Source organism: Cervus elaphus, chromosome 9 (assembly GCF_910594005.1).
Source record: "Cervus elaphus chromosome 9, mCerEla1.1, whole genome shotgun sequence".
In the NCBI taxonomy this organism is placed as follows: domain Eukaryota; kingdom Metazoa; phylum Chordata; class Mammalia; order Artiodactyla; family Cervidae; genus Cervus; species Cervus elaphus.
This window is the reverse complement of record NC_057823.1, coordinates 50,592,829-50,616,023: the sequence shown is the minus strand read 5'-3', so window position 1 is coordinate 50,616,023 and position 23,195 is coordinate 50,592,829. Positions and strand designations below refer to the sequence as shown.

At 41.8% G+C, this 23,195-nt stretch overlaps 1 protein-coding gene across 1 annotated transcript in view; it reads left to right on the top strand.

Moving 5' to 3' along the window:
• Positions 1-8,266: 8,266 nt before the first annotated feature.
• KLHL3 (kelch like family member 3) overlaps positions 8,267-23,195 on the top strand; it is a 125,656-nt gene continuing 110,727 nt past the window's right edge. The window contains exons 1-2 of the mRNA XM_043912846.1: positions 8,267-8,712; positions 20,105-20,224. Of these exons, the coding sequence (XP_043768781.1) occupies positions 8,699-8,712; positions 20,105-20,224 (134 nt within the window). The 5' untranslated portion in view covers positions 8,267-8,698. The remainder of the gene's footprint in view (positions 8,713-20,104; positions 20,225-23,195) is intronic.

The window sequence follows — 23,195 nt, the reverse complement described above, 5'->3', positions numbered from 1 at the left end:
AAGTTCTGCAGATGGATAGTGGTGACTGTCACATAACACTGTGAATGTACTTAATGCCACTGAATTGTTTCCTTAAAAGTGGTTGATGTGGTAAATTTTATGTGTATTGTCACAATAAAAGTTATAATTGAATATGCAATAATGATATGTATTTAGTGTAATACGAGTATGTAAATATGTTAAAGTAGTTGAGATTAAACAATTGAACCTTTTAAATTTTTGAAAATTTTAAGTGAAATCATGAGAAAATAAAATTATCTAGTTGCAACTATTTACAATTATAAATAGTCTTTTTTTAATACAAATTAAAAAAAAATCATTATTTTTGGCCAGGTCTTGGTTGCTGCATGTTGGCTTTCTCTAGTTGTGACAAACGGGAACTATTCTCTAGTTGTGGTGCGAGAGCTTTTCATTGTGGTGGCTTCTCTTGCGGAGCACACGTGTGTGCTCTTGTTGCCCGGGCTTCATTAGTTGTGGCTTGAGGGCTCGAGGGTGCTGGTTCAGTAGTTGTGGTACACGGGTTTAGTTGCCCAGCAGCATGTGGAATCTATGAAAAAGTCGTCAGTAGGAATTAATCCTCTTTCTTGTGTAGAATGTTCTGTGAAGGAAGCAGATTTTTGGCCCTTTACTAAACCATTGGTACTAGTCATTAGATTTCACTTTTATGAAGAGATGCACATATTTACCAGCAGAGGGCATAAGTTGCAGGTTGATGATTAGAGAGAAGATGGGATTCTTCTTAGGGGGAACCTGGAAAGACAAGTGTTTGCAATGTGCTAGCCTGTTTGAAACACCCTGCTTGCTGCTGTAGTTGGTCTGGCTTTTCTTTGACTCACTGGGGTCCAGTGGTGTGTCTCCAGCTTTCCCCAAGAGCGTTCTTTGGCTTGGCTTGGTAAGCTAAGGGACCAGAGGAATTCAGGGGTAAGGACTTAATAAGAGTGTGTATTGAGAGCTTTGGATGTCAGCTTATATTAGTATCTTTTGGGGTTCAGATGCTGTTGCTCCATATCTTCAGGTGAGGTGGATAGAGCATGAGGCCAGGCATCTGAGGATCCATAGCTTGCTTGGCAGCCAACTCACTGAGTGATCTTGAGCCAGTTGCTTTCTGTCAGTCTCAGCTGGCTTATCTCTAAAATGGAGGTAGTAAGATAGGGATAGTGTCCCCAAGCACAGTAGTTAATAGTGGTCTCTGAAGTCAGGCAGATTGGGTCTCAGATCTCTGGGGTTGTAATCAAGTCATTTAAAGTCTCAGAACCTCAGTTTCCTCATATTTATTTGTTTATTGACATTCCATGTTTCAGTCAAGCTTGTATTTACTGCATTACTTTTTTTAAAATTTATTTTTGGCTGTGCTGGGTCTTCACTGCTGCATGCAGGCTTTCTCTAGTTGTGGTTAGAAGGGCTACTCTCTAGGTGTGGTGCGCAGATTTCTCCTTGCAGTGGCTTCTCTTGTGGCAGAGCACGGGCTCTAGTGTGTGGGCTTCAGTACTTGTGGCGCTCAGGCTCAGCAGTTAATGGCACATGGGCTTAGTTGCCCCATGGCATGTGGACATCTTCCTGCATCCAGAATTCCTGCACCCATGTCCCCTGCATTGGCAGGCGGATTCTTAACCACTGTACCACCAGGGAAGTCCTGCTGCACTACTTCTGAAGAGAAATAGTTTTTTCCTTTTACCTTTTGTCCCCTTTAACCCATTTCTCCTTCCCCTAACCCCCTGCCTCTGGCAACCACTAATATGTTTTCTGTATGAGATTTTTTTAAAACAATTTTTTACAATTTTAAACAATTTCTTAAGAGTCCAGATTATACAGTATTTGTCTTTCTCTAACTTATTACACTTAGCATAATGCCCATGATGTCCATCCCTGTTATTGCAAGTGGAAGCATTTTAATGTTCTTCATGGTTATATAATACTGTTCTCTGTGTGTGTGTATGTGTATCATCTTCTTTATCCATTCATCCATCAATGGACACAGGTTGTTTCCATACCTTGGCTGTTGTAAATAATGCTGCAGTGAACAATGGGGTACATACATCTTTTTGAGTTAGTGTTTTCATTTTCCTCAGATATATGCCCAGAAGTGGAATTACTGGATCACATGGTAGTTGAATTTTTAAGTTTTTGAGAAACCTCAGTACTGTTTTCCATAGTGGCTACACCAGTTTAAATTCCCACCAGCAGTGTACAAGGGTTCCCCTTTTTCTACCTTCTCTCCAACTTTTGTTGTTTCTTGTCTTTTTAATATAGCCTTTCTGACCGGTGTGAGGTGGTATCTCACTGTGGTTTTGACTTGCATTTCCATAATGATCCATGGTTTCCATGATGTTGAACGTCTTTTCATGTGACTGTTGGTACCCGTATGTTTTTATTTGGAAAAATGTCTATTCATATGTCCTGACCATTTTTTAAATCAGATTTTTTTTGCTATTGAGTTATATGAATTCTTTATGTATTTTTCATATTAACCTCTTATCAGATACAGGATTTTGAATCTTTTCTCCCATTTCACAAGCTGCCACTTCATTTTGGGTTGTTTGCTTTGCAGAAGCTTTTTAGTTTGATGGCATCTCACTTGTTTATTTTTGCTTTTGTTACCTTTGCATTTTCCCCAGCATGTATTTTTGGTTCCTTTGTTGTAAATTAATTGACCATTTATGTGTGAGTTTATTTCTGGGCTCTGTGTTCTGTTCCATTAATTTATGTGTCTGTTTTTCTGCCAGCATCATACTGTTTCAGTTCATACATCTGATCACGTGCTGTGCTGTGCTTAGTCGCTCAGTCGTGTCCCACTCTTTGCAACCCCATGGACTGCAGCCCGCCAGGCTCCTCTGTCCATGGGATTCTCCAGGCAGGAATACTGGAGTGGGTTGCCATGCCCTCTTCCAGGGGATCCTCCCAACCCAGGGACTGCACCCAGGTCTCCTGTATTGCAGGTGGGTTTTTCACCCTCTGAGCCACCAGGGATAGCTAATCATGCTGTTTTAATTGATATAGCTCTGTAATAAAGTTTGAAATCAAGGAGTATGATGATGCAGCTTTGTTCTTATTTCGCAAGATGGCTTTGGATTTTTTTTTTAGTTCCATACACATTTTAGGATTATTCTATTTCTATGAAAAATGCCATTGAAATTTTGATAGAGTTTATAAAATTTGTGGGTTGTTTTGGGTAGTATGAACATTTTAACAATATTGATTCTTCCAGTCCATGAGGATGGAATATGTTTCCATTCATTTGTATCTTCTCCAGTTTCTTTCATTAATGTATTTTTCAATATATAGATCTTTCATCTCCTTGATTATATTTATTCCTAGGTAATGGGGATTTTTTTTTTTTCGGATGCAGTTATAAATGTGGTATTTTTCTGTATTTCTCTTTCTGATACTTCATTTTTAGCATATAGAAACACAGTAGACTTTTTTGTATTGATTTTTATATCCTCTAACTTCGCTGAATTTATTAGTTTTAACAGAGGAGAGAACTCTACTAAACTCATTTTATGGAGCCAGCATTAACCTGTTACCAAAACAAGACAAGGATGCCACCAGAAAAAAAGTTATAGACCAGTATCCCCAATGAACATAGATGCAAAAGTTCCCAACAAAATATTAACAGCAATATATTGCTGAATGTGGCAATACATTTAAAGGATCATCGGCATAATCAAGTGGGATTTCAGGTTTCAGTATCTGCAAATCAATCATTGTAGAACACCAAATCAACAAAATGAAGGGTAAAAATCATATGATCATCTTAATAGAAGTGGGAAAAGCATTTGACAGAATTCATCTGTTTATGTTAATAACTCTGAACAGAGTGAGTGTAGAGACATTGTAACTTGGCATAATAAAAGCCATATGTGCCAAGTCCATAGCTAACATACTCAAAGGTGAGATCACGGACAAGACAAGGATGCCCACTCTCACAACTTTTATTTGACATAGTATTGGAAGTCCTAGCCAAAGCAGTTAGGCAAGAAAAAGAAGTAAAAAGCATCCAAATTAGAAAGGAAGAAGTAAAACTATCATTATTTGTAGGTGACATTGTACATATTAATGGAAAACTCTAAGGGTTCAATCAAAAAACTGTCAGAGCTAATAAAATTAAAGTTGCAGGATACAAAGTCAACATACAAAAATCTGTTGCATTTCTGTGTATCTCATATTTAAAACAGGGTTATTGGGAGGATTAAATGAGAGGGGTACATGTAAAGTCTTGAGTACAGAGTCTGCTCCTGCTTCAGTCATGTCCAACCCTTTGCGACCCCATAGACAGCAGCCCACCAGGCTCCTCTGTCCCTGGGATTCTCCAGGCAAGAATACAGAGTCTGGCCCAGAGTAAAAGGTCAAGGGATGGGAGCTGTTATTACTGTTCAGTGGATGTTTTATCTTAAGTCCAAGGAGATGAGGGACATGATGAATTTTGTAAGCTTTAAAGTACAACATAAATGCCACAGGTAATTCTCTTAAATATGTTCAGGGCATGGGTTCTTCTCTCTCACAGGAGGAGTCCTGAGGGAAGCCAGGCATCTCTGGATAAGATGATGTTCTCTTTACCTTTTGACTTTTTCGGACCTTGAGTTCCTTTTCATTTTCTGCCTGACTTGCTGTGCTGGGGGCATGCTAAGCAGCTACAGGAAGAGTCTACTCATAAAGTAGTCAGGAATCGGAGGGGAAGTTTTGCTGATACAGGTGTGGGTGGGCCTTAATTTAACTTTGGTGTTGTCTGGTCCTTGGTAACCTGTTGGTGATAGTGACCACTGAATGACTCCAGGAGAGGCCCAGGGCTGTGCTTCCTGGAACAAGGTACCCTGGCTGACTTCTCGACCTCAAAACTAAGGACTCACAGAGCTATAGTTTGGTAGCATTGGCATAGGCAATGCAAATTATAGCTGCTAATGGTTACTCAGTGATTATTACAGGCCAGGCTCTCTGCTAAGTGCTTGATAGTCTTGAAACCTAACAACCCTGGGGGGCAGGTACTATTATTATCCACTATTACCTTCTTTTTGCAGATGAGGAAATTAAGACTTGTACCTTGCTAAGGGTTATATTTCTGGTAAATATACTCAGATCCTGGTCTGACTGATTCTAATAGTCTGAGTTCTTTTCTTTGTGGTCTTTCCATTTAGCTGTGCATTAGTGTCACCTAAGAAGTTTGCTGAAATTCCTGCTCCTTTGGTCCCAGTTCTATAGGTGTGTGGTGGAGCCTGGTACTGTGGTGTTTTCTTTTTCCCAGGTTTATTGAGGTATAATTGCCAAAATTCACCTCCTTCAGTGTCTAGTTTGATAAAATGTAGTTGTATGCAATTGTGTAGTATCGTCACAGTCAAGATACGCAGCACTACCATAAGCCTAGAAAGTTTCCTTGTGTCTTTTGATCCCTTGATGCCTATACTTTCAACCAGATGGCTTTGATGCACAGCTGGGTGTGGGACCACTGGATGAATTCTGGTGCCTGCAGTGTAAGGAACTGAGGCTTTGAAAGTGAAAGTGAAGTCGCTTAGTCATGCCTGACTCTTTGCCACCCCATGGACTGTAGCCTACCAGGCTCCTCCGTCCATGGGATTTTCTGGGCAAGAGTGAGGCTCTGAAGAAGGAGGATAAAAACAAGAAAAGAAGAAAAGGACACTTAGAAGGAAGATTGATGGGCTATGCTTACTGCCTCTAGGTAAGCTGTGCTATGCAGGCTCCCAGTAGACAGATGGAGTGTGGAGAAGAGAACTCTCTAGACCAAACCTACTTAAAAAGTTTCTTCTCCTCACATGATTTTTTCCTCAGCCACACAGAGCTGGAAGATTCTGAACAAAGTTGGTGTACATGGTTGGGTAAATGGTTCTGGAATGGAGAGGTGGGGACTCTTGGTAAGCTGTGGGAGAAGCTTTGAGTATGGGGAGGAGGCCCAGCAAGGAGGTGAGACCCTACTGCTGGAAATTCCAAACATGGGACCTCTTCCTCCAGGAAGGCACTACTTTGGTTCCTTTGACTTTCCTAATCTGAAATCCAGCGAGCAGTTTCAGCCTGTGGCCCAGAGAACACTTGGATAATAAAGGAGAAAGTGTAAAGTATAGCACTGATTGTAGAGGAGATTCTAATGGCAACTTTGTGCCAGGAGTCTGGAGACTTTGATTCTTGGTTCAGCTCTGGCCCTGGTTTTGCCTTTCTTTTCTTGATGCCCTTCTTTGAGACGTCTCTGTTCAGCTTATCTCTCATGAATAGAGTGGAGGATAAAGTGTAGGTGATAGCGGTATGATTTCAACACATACGTTGTAGTGACATTGGTTAGCACTGCAAAAGTAGGTTGCAAAGGAAATTCTGTAAAAATTTTATACTGGCTCTCAATAGTTGTAATATATTGAAACCTGAAATATGCTTGGTCCTTTAGTATTTACTTTTCTGATCCTCAAAAAATTTCTCTCTGGTTTGTTTTATGTGACACTTCCCCTCTTTCCTATATGGTGAGGTTGTGACTAGGGGTATGAAGTTGTGAGAGACTCATCTTACTCTCGTATCCCTTTTATGAATCATCCACTCGTCTTCCTGGTGGATGTCTGCACTCTGGCATGGATTCTGGGATTCAGTTTCCTTATTTGTGATGTTCAACTTCTGGTCCCTGTGATTCACCTCAAGAGGAAATATCTGGAGCAGAGCAACAAGGCTGATTAGAAGAGGAAGGGGCAGAGGGAGAAAGATAGGAGGGGTATTGTTGTGAAAGGAAGGAGTAGTGATACAGGGCTGTAGGGTGTAAATAAAATCTTCTGAGCCCCTTCTCACTTGAGAAAGAATGAGTTGGGTAGCGGCCTAATGGCCTCATTTAGGAGGACTTTGCGGTGTCACAGGTGGGGAGTCATCTTTGAGAGTATGTGCTAGCCAGTGTGAGTTCAGGAGGCTGTGTAAAGTTTAAGTTACTATAGTTTCTGTTACCTCAGTGTCTGGCTTCCCTAGTTATGGTCTAAAGGCTTTCTGGCAGTGAAGAAATTTAATAGGTAAAAATTACAACTATAATAGGTTTACTAAGCATCCCTCATACTTTCACATACTTCATATTATCTTCCTTAAATCCCCCTCAAAACTTTATAGAGTCCAGTAAAAATTTCTTCTTAAACAATATTACAGGCTAATGAGAAGAAAAATAAAACATTTAAGACATTTTTAGAGTCACGTGATTTTAGAGCTGAAAGGGACTCTAGAGTCTGTCCCTAGGTTATGGATGAGGGGCTGAGGTCGAAAGTAGGGAAAAGACTTACTGAAAGTCACTCAACCAGCTAGTGGTAATATGGGTCCTGAAAAGCAGAGACGTGACACAGAAGATTCCGGGAATAGAGATGCTCATGTGTGGTCTTTCTGAGGCATCAAGGAACTTTCTTAACCCATTATTGTGGCTAAGCTTCCCAGGTTGGCTCAGTGGTAAAGAATCCGCCTGCCAGTGCAGGAGCCACAGGAGATGCAGGTTTGATCCCCAAGTTGGGAAGATCCCCTGGAGGAGGAAATGGCAACCCACTCCATTATTCTTGCTTGGATAATTGCATGGACAGAAGAGCCTGGTGGGCTACAGCCCATAGGGTTGCAAAGAGTCGGATACAACTGAAAGGGACTGAGCACGCAAACACCAGTGGCTGATTGCCCCAATTATGCCCCTTGACTGTGGCTGTGAGGTACAGACCAGCCTCCAGCGTGCCCCCTATATTATGTTTTCTCATAGGTGGGTCAGAATTGAGGCTTGAAAGGCAGTTGGAGATTCCAGGGTGCAAGAGGTCTTTGACTGGAGACGGGGGATTTAGTTGGAGACTGACTGGTTGAAGCTACAGCTTAAGACAGATTTTAACATGAGAGACTTTTGGAAGGTGTTTTAGGGTTGTGCTGTGGAACTTGTGGTCTTTCAGTGTGGCTTGGGGAAATAAATGTATGTGGTCCCATTGTCATGGCTTTACTGCAGTTTAGCCTCTTGCAGTAAAATAGTATCTGTTTCAGTTCCCTTTTTCTTAACTTCTTTCTGCATTCTTCTCGGTTCCATCAGGCTCTTTTACCCTAACTTCTCTTCATCTATCAGACTCTCAGAGCTGCTGTAGATTTTGGGAGGAGGAATTGGAAAATGAGCTGTGACCTACAAGTCAATTTCCCCAGGTGGATAAAGTCCACTGGAAGCCACAGAGGGGCCTCCTCATTCCAGCAATCTGGCTAGGCTGACAGACTCACAGCCTATGGGGGCAGGGGAGGAGGTGGGGACCAGTATTTCTCAGGCTAGTGAGGAACTGCCCAAGTCTTTTCAGTCTAGGCAGAGGAGGCAGGAGGTACTGGGGTCGGCTGGTCGCCTGGGGATGCCTGGGCAGATGTGGAAGCGACTGGAAAGGTGGCCTTGCACTTGGGTTGCTGTTGCTGCGCTGTTCCTAGGAGACGGAGGAGCAGCAAGCCTGCGGGGGAGGGGGAGCAAGTGGGTTGCTGCTTTTAGCAGCTGAAAGGGCTGCAGGGAGCTCTGGGTAAGACGTTTTCTGCTGCTGCTGATTCTGCGGTAGAAGCTGCCGAGAGTAAGTCAGAGGAAGGAGGATCGAGAGGGAGGTGGCTTCATTTGCAGCCATGCTGAATCACTGCTGCTGATCAGATCTCCCGCTGGTTGGCTGGGAGAACCGAGCAGAATAGAGCTAGGATCCTCCGGTGCAGGCACAGCTCAGCGGCTGCCACCCCAGCTGGGCCTCACACAATGGACGGGGAAAGGTATGTATGTGTGTATAAGTGTGTGTGTGTGTGTGTGTTTGTGTATGTGTACACGCACTCACAGTGCAGCCACCAGCTTTTGTATTGGCGTTGGTTAGACAGGGCTGGAAGACCTGGTCACTGATGGATCCCAGCCGGCGGCAGAGTCAGAGCAGGGAAACCCCTTTCCCCAGAGATCTGGCTTCCGCAGAGACAGGTCTGGGTTTGCAGGGCAGCGGAGCACCCTGAAAGAAGTGACTTCCTGACTGGTGTTCGGGAAGAGTCAGCATGGACTGTATCAGGCTGTTTCAAGGAGGCGTTTCCCTTTCCTGGCTACTTTCCCCCGGGGTGTTTTTTCTTTGGTGGGTGTTTTTTGATGTCATAGCAGGGCTGGCCTGGCACAGAGTACTTGCTCAAGTTGTCAACAAGCATGCCAAGCTGATGTCTTTCCTAAAAGTGTGTGTGTGTATGTGTGTGTACCTGTATGCACACAAAAGTTAAAGTAAGAAGGAGAGAAATCCGTTCAGGTGTCACTTGCTCGGAACTTTCTATTTGCATTGAAAGTTTCCTAATGATACTGGAAGTTATATTCTTTAGGGAAACTCTTGCTCCTTTCGTCAGGGGTTTCTTTATGAAATAGAAATTACCAGAAAGGAATTTCAGTACTTCTGTTGAGCTGGATCTAACTAGCGAGAGATTTTTTGCCTGGCAGCCCCATGCATTTTAATACATTTTAAGGCTGTTATCTGAGGCTCTGATTCTTTAATTGTGAAGGTGCTGAGTGTGGTGCAGGGGCGGGTCACTTCTCTGTGTGCCAAAATGTCTCCTCTTCATTCTGTGAGTCTGCGGCTGGTAGAGAACGAGACTTGCCTTTTCCTTGAGGTGAGAAGACTAAGAGCAGTCAGGCCATGGCAATGGACCCCTGAGGGAGGACGGCTGCTGCTCTAAGTCACCAGTTTGATTCAGATGGTAACCAGCTGGTTAAAGGGTAACAGGTTCAACTAAGTCAACAATGCCTAGAGTGTACCTCCAATAAACAATTTCTTTTGCATGGATTGTCCCCAGTCTTGCATCTCATGGGGGCACAGTGATGTCATTAAAGCTCTCTAAACCCCACTAGGACTGGCAGGATTATATAGTGTCTTCTTGTCTGAAGAGGCCCCCAGGGGCTGTGTTTCTTGATGTAACTCCTAGGAAGAGAACTGGGACTCTTTAGACTGAATGTACTGCTGGTTGAGTGTCTCTCCTTGAGTGTCCTTTGCAACAGGAGCTTAGTGTTGGATCCTGTGTAGCCCCCTGGGTGACAGAGCATCTGAAAGCCTGCTTCCTTACGGCAGAAGTGTGCAGTGTCCTCCACCTTCTTGTATTGGTCTAGTAGCTAACAGAGGGCAGGGGTGATATGAATGGAGGTTTAGAGATTCTAGATCAAGCCTGTTTGCTTACATATTAGGACTGAAAGGTCCATTTGAGACTAGCAACAGTAGATCAAAGCACTGCTTCCCAAGCATTTTGGGGTACTTACTATGTTCTCAGTTTTGTGTTCCAAAATGTAACGAGCCCTGGCCTCCTAGGAGCTCTCTTGTTCTTCAGCAGTCTGGTCTTTCAACTGGGATGGCTGAGGTCTTTGGCATTGCAACCCCTAGTTTTTACACGTGTTCTTTTGCATTCCTTCTATCAAAAGCAGAGAAATCCAAACCTTGCAGCTTCCAGTGTTCACCAGGTCCCCGAGCTCACTACCTTTTGTTCCCACTCTAAGACCAGCTTACCCTGCCAGGCATTCAAGTCTTCTGAAATCTGGCTCCAGTTCCCATTCCTACTGCTCACTCATATACCCCTACTGAGAGATCTATGGGTCTCTCTTGTGATCACTCATCCTGTGCACTACTACATCTGGTCTCAGATCCTTAGCCTCCAGAGTTTCTTTTGCGTGGAATGCCTTTTGCTTTCACTTTTCCAAAAGTTATTCATCTATCAAGACGGTTTTAAAATTCCACTCTCTCTTGGAAACTTAAGCTCTTCTGGTTCTGGCAGATGTTCTACCTAATTTCATTACTTCTAGTTTGAATCTCATAGTTGGGTACTGAATAATAGGCCCACCCACAAGATGTTTTTGTGCTTTTGTTTCATGTATCTTGTAAGTTCCCACAGTGGGGGATAGGTCCTCAAGGGCAAGAATGTTGCCTGTACCTCTGAATACTCCACATTATCTACTGTGTGGCTGGACACATAGTAGGTATTAGATAATTATTTGCTGATTAGCTGATGACTTTTGTGAGAAGCTCCAATAACTAAAAATTGCCTCTCCGAGAGGCGATTGAAACCTCTGGCCAATAGGTTCATCCTTGGCTATCAGCCTTATTATCTCAGCATGGGTAATTGACCCCATGGAATGCTTTGAGGTAGGGCAGAAAAGGGGGAAGTAGGGTTCTTTCACAAGTTCCCTGGGAAACTCGGGGCCAGAGAAACTGGGTGACTGGCCTAGGATCATATGTCAGACCTCTAGAGACTGGAGGGATCCTAAGTTTTGTTCTTCCACATTTAACCTGCTGAAGCTTAATTGGGGCTGTTTTTAAGCATTAAGAATTTTCAGCCAAGAGATTTCTAATGAACAATTTTCTTTCTTTGCCATGAGGGTTTGAAAATAACTTCTACCTTAAAAGACTATTAATTAAAACATGGGCTTTGGGGTAACATAGAGCTTGCAGTGAATCTATTTCATAAACTGTATGACCTTGAGTGTGTCACATTTTTTTCAGAATTAATTTTTCTTTTTGATGTAGAGGGACAGTATCCATATCTCGCAGAGTTGTGAATATCAAAGGAGGTAATATAGATAAAGCACCTAGTAAGTTTTTCTGGCACAGAGTAAGTTCTCAGTAAATGGTAGTTGCTATTATTGTTAGTGTTCATCTGTTGCCCTATTGTACTCCATAATTTGTTCTTGGATACTAACCAAGGCTTATTTTAAGGCCTTCCTATATTTATAATCCAAAGCAGATTTTGTGGGACCATTCCCATGAGAAAATTAAGAGGCTATCAGGTCATCTTGCATCCACCTAAACTGTCTCCTCACAGTGAGATACCACACAGGGCTTGGCTGTTCCTCTTGTAGGGTTCATCAACACTTGTGTGTGTGTGTGCACATGTGTGTGCTCAGTCCTGTCAGACTCTGTGATTCCTATGGATTGTAGCCCACAAGACACCTGGAATTTTCCAAGCAAGACTACTGCAGTGGATTGCCATTTCCTGTTCCAGGGCATCTTCCTGACCCAGGAATTGAACTTGAGTCTCTTGCATCTCTTGCATTGGCAGGCAGGTTCTTTACCACTGTGCCACCTAGGAAGCCTTACCTTAGTCCTCCTTTTTATAGACACCCCGAGGCTTCAGATGCCTTAGTGGTTTGGAACCATGACATCACTACAGTGACAAATTTGTGTGTGTGTGTGTGTGTGTGTATGTGTAGAGCACATTGAAAATGACAGTAGCTTGACTACTGGGATTTTATTTAAGTTCTAAAAATCAGCCTTGTGGATAGATTACAGTAAATTCCCAACTTATACGAGGTATCTAGAATGGTCAAATTCATAGAGACAAAAAGTAGACTGGTGGTTGCCAGGGTCTGTCTGGGGAGAGGGAGAAATGCTTGATGGGCATGGAGTTTTAAATTAGGGAAATGAAAAAGTTCTGGAAATAGATGGTTGCACAAGAACATATACACACTTAAAGCCTCTGAGCTATATTCTTAAAAGGGTAAATTTCAAGTTAAATGTATTTTTACCACAGTTAAAAAAATTTCCAGGCAGTCTCTGGGATATTCACAAGAATTGCAGAGAACCACAACTTTTAGAAGAAGCATCACAGAAGCGGGTGTTGGCTGTCCATTTTTCTTAAAATTGTGGTGGTTTTCTTTATCAGAAGCATCAGGATGCCTCTTACTGCAAGGGGCATTGTGTGCCCAATGCTGTGCCTTGAATTTATGAGAACAGTCCTAAGAGAGAGAATGCCTCATTCTTATGGAGGACAGCCTGCTCCTAGAACCCTGAGAGCTTATTTTTCTGTCCTTGATCAGGAACAGATCTTATTTTAAAAAACAAAAACAAAAACATGATGTAGGCAGCTAAATCTCTCAAAAGCTGAGTTTTACAATGCCTGGTGTATCACTGGCAAGACCCAGGGAAGAGCAAGTGTTCAGTGCCCCAGGCTTTCTCTTCCTCTCAGCCCTCTCCCATCCATAGAAGGCATGGGTGGAAACTTCTGTAGAAATTTTTGGGCATCACTGCTGCCTGAAGCATATGTGCATTTCAACCATGATAATTGAAACCAAACTTTCCATTTTGGAAATAATTTTTGGTGAAGCAAGGTTTTCAACTGCAAGAAAACAAAGTCAGTTGGAAGAAACCTCTTGATTTCCCCATGCCCAGATTTGAGCTTTTAGGTTTTTGCTGTTTGCTAGGTTTTATATTGTTAAGACACATCCATACAAGAACATTTTGGGGTAAGTTTTCTAAAGCAAGTGTTTTATTTGATGAAAGTTGCCATCATAGAATTGACCTAATTTTTTTTTTTCCATTTCTGGATAAACCTTGAAACTAGGTTAGACTGAAAAGAGCATTCATGCACTGTGTAAAAAATAATTTGAACATGTTTTGTTCTTAAAATTTTTTCTCTATCAAGTTCAATGGTTGTCAAGTTACAAATCTGTAACTTTTTATAATTTAAAAGGATTTTTGGACTCTCAGCCCTGCTTTCACGGACTTTTCTTTTTAACTTATGAAAGTCTCTTGTAACCTCTATCAAAACCACACACATGGAAGAGTTCAGCTCTTCTATTCAAACCTAATAGAAGTTTGGCTTCCAAAAGGCTACATAATGAGGGCTGTGTTTTCTTTCAGTCTTTCCCTCCCCTTGTCTCATTCTGTCTGTCTGAACTCATGTTTTTCTTATATTTTGCATTTTTATGCAGCCTGCTGAAGTGATTGCCTTCTTGGTTTGGAAGGAAGCTATTTGTGAATTGGACTGTTGGGAATGTGATTAGTAACATACCTGTTCTTGAACTGGTTTATGAAAGAGCACATTACAAGAATGGCAGCAGCTGCTGACCAGCTTTGATGCATCATGACGGGCTTGTATGAAAATTCTGAGTTCTGTCCAATTAATAATATTAACTCCAGTATATACTGTAGTTCCCCACAATCAGTGGAGTGAAATAGTGCCATGGCACAGGTCCTAGGGGATTCAGTCTTCTTCATTGGCTTGGTTTGGCCACACCATGATGATCCTCAGAGAGTGGATCATAAGGATTGAATCTCCCTTGGCCTGTTGGACTGTGGACATTATCCCAAGACAGTGGACATTGTTATGAAGAGCATAAACCCTGGAGTGAATTAGACATGGGTCTGAGTGTCAGTTCTCCACTTAGTAGTTATGTGGGATTTCTGGACAAGTTTTATCTCAGTGCCTGAGGAGGTTATACTTTATAAGGTTGTTCTGAAGATAAAATGAGATAGTAGAGGTAAAGTAAAGTTTCAGTAAACGTTAACTGTTACTACCCAGAAACCATAACTTACTGATGCATTATCTTCCCTGGGTCCGTGTGGCCTGTTGCAGGGAATCAACTAATGCTTGAACTGAGGTGGCACAAGTGAAAAAGTAGGAGAATATGGGGCTCTATAGCAGTCTGTGTGTGTGGGTGTTCCTTGAGGACAGGGAGGCACTATCACACCCTGAATCCCATTACTTGGATGTCTTCAAGTGACAGGTTGTTCATTCATCCAGATGCAGAAATATCAATTGGGTCATTTTGGCCTTGAACTTTAGGATTGAGAAATATGCTAGTTCTCCCAGAGCTAGTTTACCCAGAGCCCCGTAGGTTCCAAAATCTTCTCTTGTCCTTTGCTGCCGAGACCTGAAGAAGTGGAGTCATGCTGATGAACTCATCATGAGAAACTGAGGTACAGCAGTCAGAGTGTCATTTTATTAATTTGTGATGAAAAGTATTACTGGCACAATGTTCCTGAGGGCCTGCTACCACACTTTCTTGCTTCCTAAAGGAGAGCCACAGGGGAAGCCAACTTGATCAGGAGGCTGCATTTGCGAGCTGGGGACTGAGTAAGGGCATTGGAGTGTTTATAGGCTTCAAGTTCCACAGCAGGGATCTGACATGAGGCTGAACCTAATGATTGTCTGATAACTAAATCATTTCTTCCATAGTGTGGGGTGAGCTGGACCAAGAGCTTTCTCAGCCTGATCCTTGTTTTTTAATTTCCCTTTCTAAAGGAAATTTTCTTACCTTTTTTTTTTCCTTTTTTTTAAAAAGGACATTTTCTTTATTGAGGGATTTTAATGCATTCGGCATAGCCTTCCTCCGACTTACAGAGTTGTGTTGACCCCTGTAGGTGACTTTGCCTCTCTTTATTCTGTCTCATTTATAGCTTGACCATCATGTGCTTGGGCTCTATCTGTGTGGCCCATGCTGCCTGAACTTTATTTGCATCTCTTGAAGACTTTCAGCAGGGATGCAGTTCTTAACTCTCAGCAGTGTTTCTTAGACTCCCCTTTCCTCTCCTCTCCATTCTCTCACACCCTGGATGCTCCAGAGTTCCTCATTTGGCAGATTCCCCCAAACACATCTGGACAATTAGATGCTCTGAGGTTTCTGCGTCTCCTGCTTTGCTGACATGCATGCTATTGTCCTTTCTATTCATTGCCTGGATTTTTCTTAGTGATGGAAAGAGCCTAAGAACTAACGCAACAGGCAGTAACTCTTCTTGCTTTCTTCCTTCTTCTCTAGAGGAGTGTGACTTTCTCTTCTACCCCTGCCTCCCCCCGCCCTGCTTCCTGTCAAGAGCCTCCTGCTTCTCAATCACCAGTGCAGGAAGCTAGTTTGGCTAAGAAAGCCCCTCCCCTCCCCCATCACCTCCTTTGGGGAAGGACAGAGGGGGAGGTTGAGAGGGATAAAGCTATAATTGTTTTAGAGGATGTGAGAAAAGATGGGATAGTTGGTAGTTATACCTCATTTACGTATCCAGCCATTCAGTTACTCAATCATTTATTGAGTACCTGCCATGTGCCATAGGCTAATAATATAGAGGGAAATAAGATACCATCCTGGTTTTCATGGAGCTCAAAATCTAGGGTGGGCAGTGGTATGCAAGAACCAGCACTCATCCACTTGCTAGAGCTGCTTGTTAAATTTTTAAGAATTTTGTGAGTCAGTCATTAAATACAACCCTTATTAAAATTATGTGATTTACTAGTTATATTAAAGACATGGTAAAGACTCATCTCTTCCTAATTATTTTACTAATGGGCTTCCTTGGTGGCTCAGACAGTAAAGAATCAGCCTGCAAAGTGGGAGACTGTCAGCAAGAGGTCTGAGGGTTGGTGAAAATGAGCTAGACATAGGGGACAGCGAATGGGGATAGGGCAAAAGAGCTTGGTATATTTAGGCAATTGTGAATATTTTAGTACTTGAGTAACAAAAAGTCTTCAGGACAGCAATGAGATAAGGAAGCACCAGGCTGGATCTCTGAGATTTCTTCTGTATGCAGTGAGGAACCAGTGAGAGGTTTCACATAGGACATGCCATGCACCTAGTGACATTCTGTAAAGATCATTCTGAAGTCTGTGAGGAGGAAGTTACTGTAGTAACTCCCCAGGTAAGAGATCGTGATGGCCTGGACTGAAGTTGTGGTAGCAGTGACTGTGAGAGGGAATGGAATAGAGAGAGATTAAAGGACTTAGGACTGATGGGACTTGTGGTAGTATGTGAAGTGAGAGAGGGAGGGAAGAAGACATCAAAGATGATATCCCAGTTTCTGCCTTGCATAGGTGAGTGGGTAGTTGGGTATGACTCTGAGACAGAGAGTACAGAAAGATGAGTAGGTTTCAGAGAGGGTGGGGAGCATCAGTTGAGTATAAGTTACTATGAAAAATCTAAGTTGGGGACTCAGTTCAGATAATGGATATATGGATCTGGACTTTGGAGGAGAGGGGAGGGTGGGAGAAAAGGCTGTGGGAGGTGGCATGCCATGGAAGAGGGCCTAATGTTTACAGTTTATGTATTTTTGTTTACAATTATTATAGGATTTTATGTGTATTAATTTATAGTTTAATTTTGAAGACCAACTTTACTTTCATTTTTAAGATTGTTAGGGTTGGGGGCAGTGTTTGGGGCAGATCATCCCCACCCTGCTCTACTGTCTACCACCCATAGGGACAAAGTGGAGGGTTTTCAGATCAAATTTCATTGATGATAAATATGTCATGAAGACCTGCTGTGGGCCTGGCCTTCTGCTGGGCAGGCTAAGCTGTTGAGAGTCCTTGGACACATCGTCCTTGCTTACCAGGAATATGGAGTCTAGCATGAAGGGGCTGGGTGTTCAAATATGTTCTATGAAAAAGGTCATCAAACACGGGTTTGTATTCTATGTGCAGCTGAGTTACAGGCCAGAAATACTACAACAGTTTAGGGGAGGCAGAGATCACTTAGGAATGAAGTAGTCAAAGGACTTCATAGAGGAGGCAAAACCTAACCTACTAGGCCATCCTGGAAGACTGCATAATTCAAAGACTTAACATAAGGAAGAGCAAGCTTCCCAGTTACTAGTCACAGGAGATTGTTGTCAGCGCTTCCAGCATGTCTCTCTTTGATCTACATCTGTCCCGTATATGTAAAATAGAACTAATAATGTCTGTCCACTGGGTCGTTATGAGCTCTAATCTCATAAAGTTTCTGTCAGAAACCTTTAGTTGTTCTGTGATCAATATCAGATATTTTCTCTTCCTGTCTTTTAAGTCTCTGCAATTTGAAGACAGTATTTATAATGAATATTTGTGCAGTGTTTTACAGTTTCTAAATTTACTCCAGGATTGCAAATATAGTTTAGTATTAGAAAATATGTGATATACCACATTAACAGATTAAAGGGAAACATCCATATGATCATCTCATTAGATTCACGAAAAGATTTGATAAAATTAATATAATTTATGATTGAAATTAAAATGTGAGTTTCTTAATTTGATAAAGGCCATCTACAAAAATCCTAAAATTAACATACAATGAGGAAACATCACAAACATCTTTTTAAAATTTAAAATAAGGAAGATGACAAGAATATTCATTAGGACATTTTATGTTTATCATTCTGTGATATATGTCTAAAGGTGGCATAAAAAGGTCAGTGGGGGAAAAGAAAAAGTATTCAGTAAGTGGAACTTACAGGAAAAAATTAGATCCATATTTCATATGGTGACATAAAAATCAACATTAGATAAAATAAGGGCTTAAATATCAAAAGTAAAATCATTAAACTTTTAGTATAAAATAGAAATTTACATCTATCTGGCCTGGAGTAGGGAAGGACACTTAAGTTATAAAAGAAATTATACTTGTGGGATTTTTAATAGGAAGTTTTTAATTTTTACTAGGTCCTCCCTCTCCTTGATAACATTCTCTGTTTTGAGATTTTCTTAATGTTTTTAATGACTCTGCCTTGATATTTACCATCCTGTGCTTAGCTAACTTCTTTGCACCCAGAATGCAGACAGTCCCACAGTTCAGATGTCTGTGGCTTACATTTTCCTGCTGAACTAAAAGTGGGAAGGAAGCCAGTAGAGGCGAGTGTCTTGGTTAGACAAGCTGTGGGTCTGGCATGCTGGTTATTTTGGAATGTTCCAACGTTACCAGTCCCAGTGTGAGATCTAGAGAGACTCTCAGGTCTCCGAAACTTTATCTTAATCATAGCAACCCTTTTCTTGAGCCAGTTTGCAAGGCTGGGTGGTAACATCAAAAAGAGGCCCACTAGAGAAAGGCAAAGGAAGTTACTGTCAGTGTCTTAGAGTTGGTGTGAACTGTGGGTCCCCAAATCTACACCAGTGGAGAAGGTTCCGGCTTTCTGTGAGAAGGCAAAGCTTAGCCTGGTCCAAACAGACATAACTCCAAGGTCTCAGACTTGGCTTGGAGCTGAATAGTTTTATCAATTTGGGGAGAAAGTCCTTTTCTTGCTCATTTTTTGGATTCTTCTTTCCAACCCCACCATCAAGTTGAGACATGTTGCTTGAAAGTGATTGAGCATCTCGTTGGCATCCCACAGGAATTTGAGTGTTTTGTCTTTGGTGTAGAAGGCTTTGAGATTATAGGTGCCTCTTGCTAGTCACCACTTGCTCACCTAGCCCACATATAGTCATTTTATAAGAGTTACAATCCCTTGTCTTTCTATGGGATTATGGTTTCTCCAAAGCTTTCACTCTTATGCCACTGTTCTCCATGCTGTGGCCAATGTGATCTTCCTAAAACACACATGTATTCACTTGCTTCCTGCTCCACCTCTTTGCTTAAAACTCTGAGGGCTTCTCATTGTTTTAGAATGAAATCCAAACTCCTTAGGTTTGTTTTTATGTGGCACTTATAAGATTACTCAGTCTTCTAGACCTTTCTCTTGATACTGTCTTTTAGTTTTACTGAACTTCTAGTGCTCTGATCCCACTGGACTCCCTTTCTCTTGGTCTTAGTTCATATTGTTTCCTCTGTTTCCCCATCTTCCTTCTTACCTGGTTAATTTCTGCTATTCCTTAAGATTTCTATTCTTCCTCAGCTTCTAGTAAGTTTTTCCTCAACCTGCCATCACTTAGATAGCTGCCTATCCTTTGTGCTTCTGTGTGGGCGTGCACGCTAAGTTGCCTCAGTTGTGTCTGACTCTTTGCGACCCTCTGGACCATAGCCTTCCAGGCTCCTCTGTCCATGGGATTCTCCAGACTAGAATACTGGAGTGGGTTGCCATTTCCTCCTCTAGGGGATCTTCCTACCCAGGAATCGAACCTGCATCTCTTATGTCTCCTGCATTGGCAGGCAAGTTCTTTACCACTAGCACTACTTGGGAATCTCTTTGTGCTTCTGTAATTCCAATCAGATCATAGTACTCTGATATGTTTAAATGTTGACTTGGCTTTCTCCATCACTGAACGCTAAGCTTTGTGAAAGCATGATCTGTGACTTACCTATTATGTTTCTCTTGAATTTAAACACAGTGCTTGGCACGTAGTAAGCTCCACTAAATGTTTGTTGAATGAACCTACATCCCTGTGAAGTGATTGGTACAGTGCTTAGTCTCCCCTCACCCCATACCCTTTTAGGGATGGAGAGATGGAGAATAAGGACTTCCCACAAAGTCACACCAGTGCTTGATGGAAGAAGCTGAACTAGGGTCTGAGGGGTACATTTTGCACTGGAAGATCCTGAAGAAATTCCTGACCCAGTGATTTCTTTCCCTTCTGGGCCTGTGGTGAAGAGAACAGGCTGACAGAGATGCTCCTGGTGGGTGGGCAAATGGATGGGTTTGTGACAGTTGGATCAATGAGTTTGCCAACATGTGATCCTCTCTCTCCTCTCCCACTCCTTTCCTGTTCACAGCATCAAACCGAGCTCCCAGCCCCCGATACAGACTGGGGATGATGAGAAGAACCAGAGGACCATCACTGTCAACCCTGCCCACATGGGGAAGGCGTTCAAGGTTATGAATGAACTGCGGAGGTACTTTTCCTATTTTGCCCGTGCCCTTTTGGAAGGAACTTGGTGGGTGAGCGTCATCAGGGTTTGAGAACAGAAGTCAGAACACCACCACCTAGTGAAGTCTGGCTCTTCCCCACCCCCTCTCAGTCAGGTGGCTTTCCCTTTCGAATTCTGATAGAGACAGAATGACTCCCTCAAAGCTCTCTCTTTTCTTTGTATTTATTTAACACCTATCATTTTAGTGCTTAATCACTGGGGAAAAATCCTTTATGGTTGCAGCAGTTCTGTTCATAAACTTGATTTCCAACCGAACCAGCTGCTTGAAGGCCAGTAATAGAGTGATTGCAACACCTACACACAATTGCAGATTAAAGATTGCAGATGCCATGCATTTTCTTTTGGCCTCTCTCTCTTTGGTCTCAACTTTGTCTTTGTCAAGGCAACCACACGAAAGGGAGAATACCTAGCTTCTAAAATGCAATTTAACTCTATAAAGAAAGAAATGAAGTGCAAAAACACTCATTCTCACTGAGCTAAACAGTGAGGGGTATGCAGACTATTTGTAAGGCCAAGGTGCATGTTTGCTGAGCTTTGTTGCAAGACAGGTTCAGGACATTGAATGAGTTTTTCTGTATGAAGGCTGTGCATACAACCTCTTCTTTATCAGAGCTTCCTTTGCCCGTGCCATTATTTTTCTTTTTTATTGAAATACAGTTGATTTACAATGTTGTGATATTTTCCAATGTATAGCAAAGTGATTCAGTTATATACACTTTTTCAGATTCTTTTCCATTATAGGTTATTATAAGTTATTGAATATAGAGTTCCCTGTGAAAGTGAAAGTCACTCAGTTGTGTCCAACTCTTTGGGACCCCAAGGACTATACAGTCCATGGAATTCTCCAGGCCAGAATACTGGAGTGGGCAGCCTTTCCCTTCTCCAGGGGATCTTCCCAACCCAGGGATCAAACCCAGGTCTCCCTCATTGCAGGCAGATTCTTTACCGGCTTATCTACAAGGGAAGCCCAAGAATACTGGGGTGGATAGCCTATTCCTTCTCCAGCGGATCTTCCTGACCCAGGAATCAAACTGGGGTCTCCTGCATTGCAGGCAGATTTTTTTTTTACCAACTGAGCTATCAGGGAATTCTGCAGGCCAGAATATTGGAGTGAGTAGCCTTTCCCTTCTCCAGGGGATCTTTCCAACCCAGGGATTGAACCCAGGCCTCCCATATTGCAGGCAGATTCTTTACCAGCTGAGCCACAAGGGAAGCCCCATGGTTCCCTCTGCTATAAAGTAAATCCTTGTTGCTTATCTATTTTAGATATAGTAGTGTGTATCTGTTAATTCCAAACTCCTAATTTGTTTCTCTGCTACCCTTTCCTGTTTGGTGACCATAAGTTTGTTTTCTGTGTCTGTGAGTCTATGTCTCTTTTGTAAATAAGTTCATTTGAATCGTAATGTTAGATTCCACATCTAAGTGATGTCATGTGATATTTATCTTGCTCTCTCTGACTTTCTTCACTTAGTATGACAATCTCAAGGTTCATCTATGTTGCTGCAAATGGCATTTTTTTTTATGGCTGAGTAGTATTCTGTTATATAATATATATACACACACACATATATAATGGTGATATATGTGAAAGTGAAAGTTGCTCAGTTGTGTTCGACTCTGCGATATCATAGGCTATACAGTCCATGGAATTCTCCAGGTCAGAATACTGGAGTGGGTAACCGTTCCCTTCTCCAGGCGATCTTCCCAACCCAGGGATCGGACCCAGGTCTCCTGCATTGCAGGCAGATTCTTTACCAGCTGAGCCACCAGGGAAGCTTATATATATATATATGTATATGTACACACACACACACCCCCACACACCCATATCTTCTTCTTTTTCTTTTTTACTACCACCAGCACCTATTTATTACCTTGAAAAAGTCTTAAAGACATTTATCATTTGTGAAATACATCATTATCAGTGCTTTTCCACTTAAAAGAAAAAGAAAAACACTGTCATTAAGCCATAATATGCCATTAGCTGCTAGATGCCATCTAGTTTTCTATGATGTTAACTCTGCAAAAATGTACATACATACATTTTATGGGTGTTAACATATGAAGTAACAAAATATAGTTAAAAAGGGAAGGAAAAGGAAAATTAACAAATTTCTGTACATATTAATGAATATATATATTCACAGCATGAAAAAAATGTATATACCATATCTTCTTTATCCATTCATCTATCAATGGACATTTAGGTTATTTTTATATCTTGGCTATTGTAAATAGCCAAGATATGGAGTACATGTATCTTTTTGAATTAGAGTTTTTGCCTTTCCTGGATATATGCCCAGGAATGGGATTGTTGGATCATATGGTAAATCTATTTTTATTTTTTTAAGAAATTTTCATGCTGTTCTCCATAGTGGCTGCACCAATTTACATTCCTACTGACAGTGTAGGAGGATTCCCTTTTCTCTACACCCTCTTCAGTATTTATTATTTGTAGATTTTTTGATGATGGCCATTCTGATCAAGGTGAGGTGATGCCTCATTGTAGTTTTGATTTGTGTTTCTCTAATAATTAGTGATGTTGAGCATCTTTTTATGTGTTTGTTGTACTAATTCCGTTATTTATCACATATTTCATCCTATTGTATGTTATAACTGTTTATCTCCTCTTTCTGTGTAGTTCATGAGCTTCCTGAGGGCAGGGACTTCTGAATCATTTTAATCTCTAGCACCTAGTACTTCATAGGAGCTTTGAGTTATTCACTAAAGATCCCCAGACACACTGGCTAGGCTCTGAGATGTGTGGGAGAGGGTGCAAGGTAAAAAAATGATAATAGGTCAATGAAAATGGTCTTCCTACAGTGCAAATAAGTGTTATGAAGGAAAAATGTATCAGGTGCCTGCCAGGTGGTAGGTGTGCAGTAATTATTTGTTTCTTAAAGGGTGTCATGAAAGAAAGCATGTAAAACTGCAA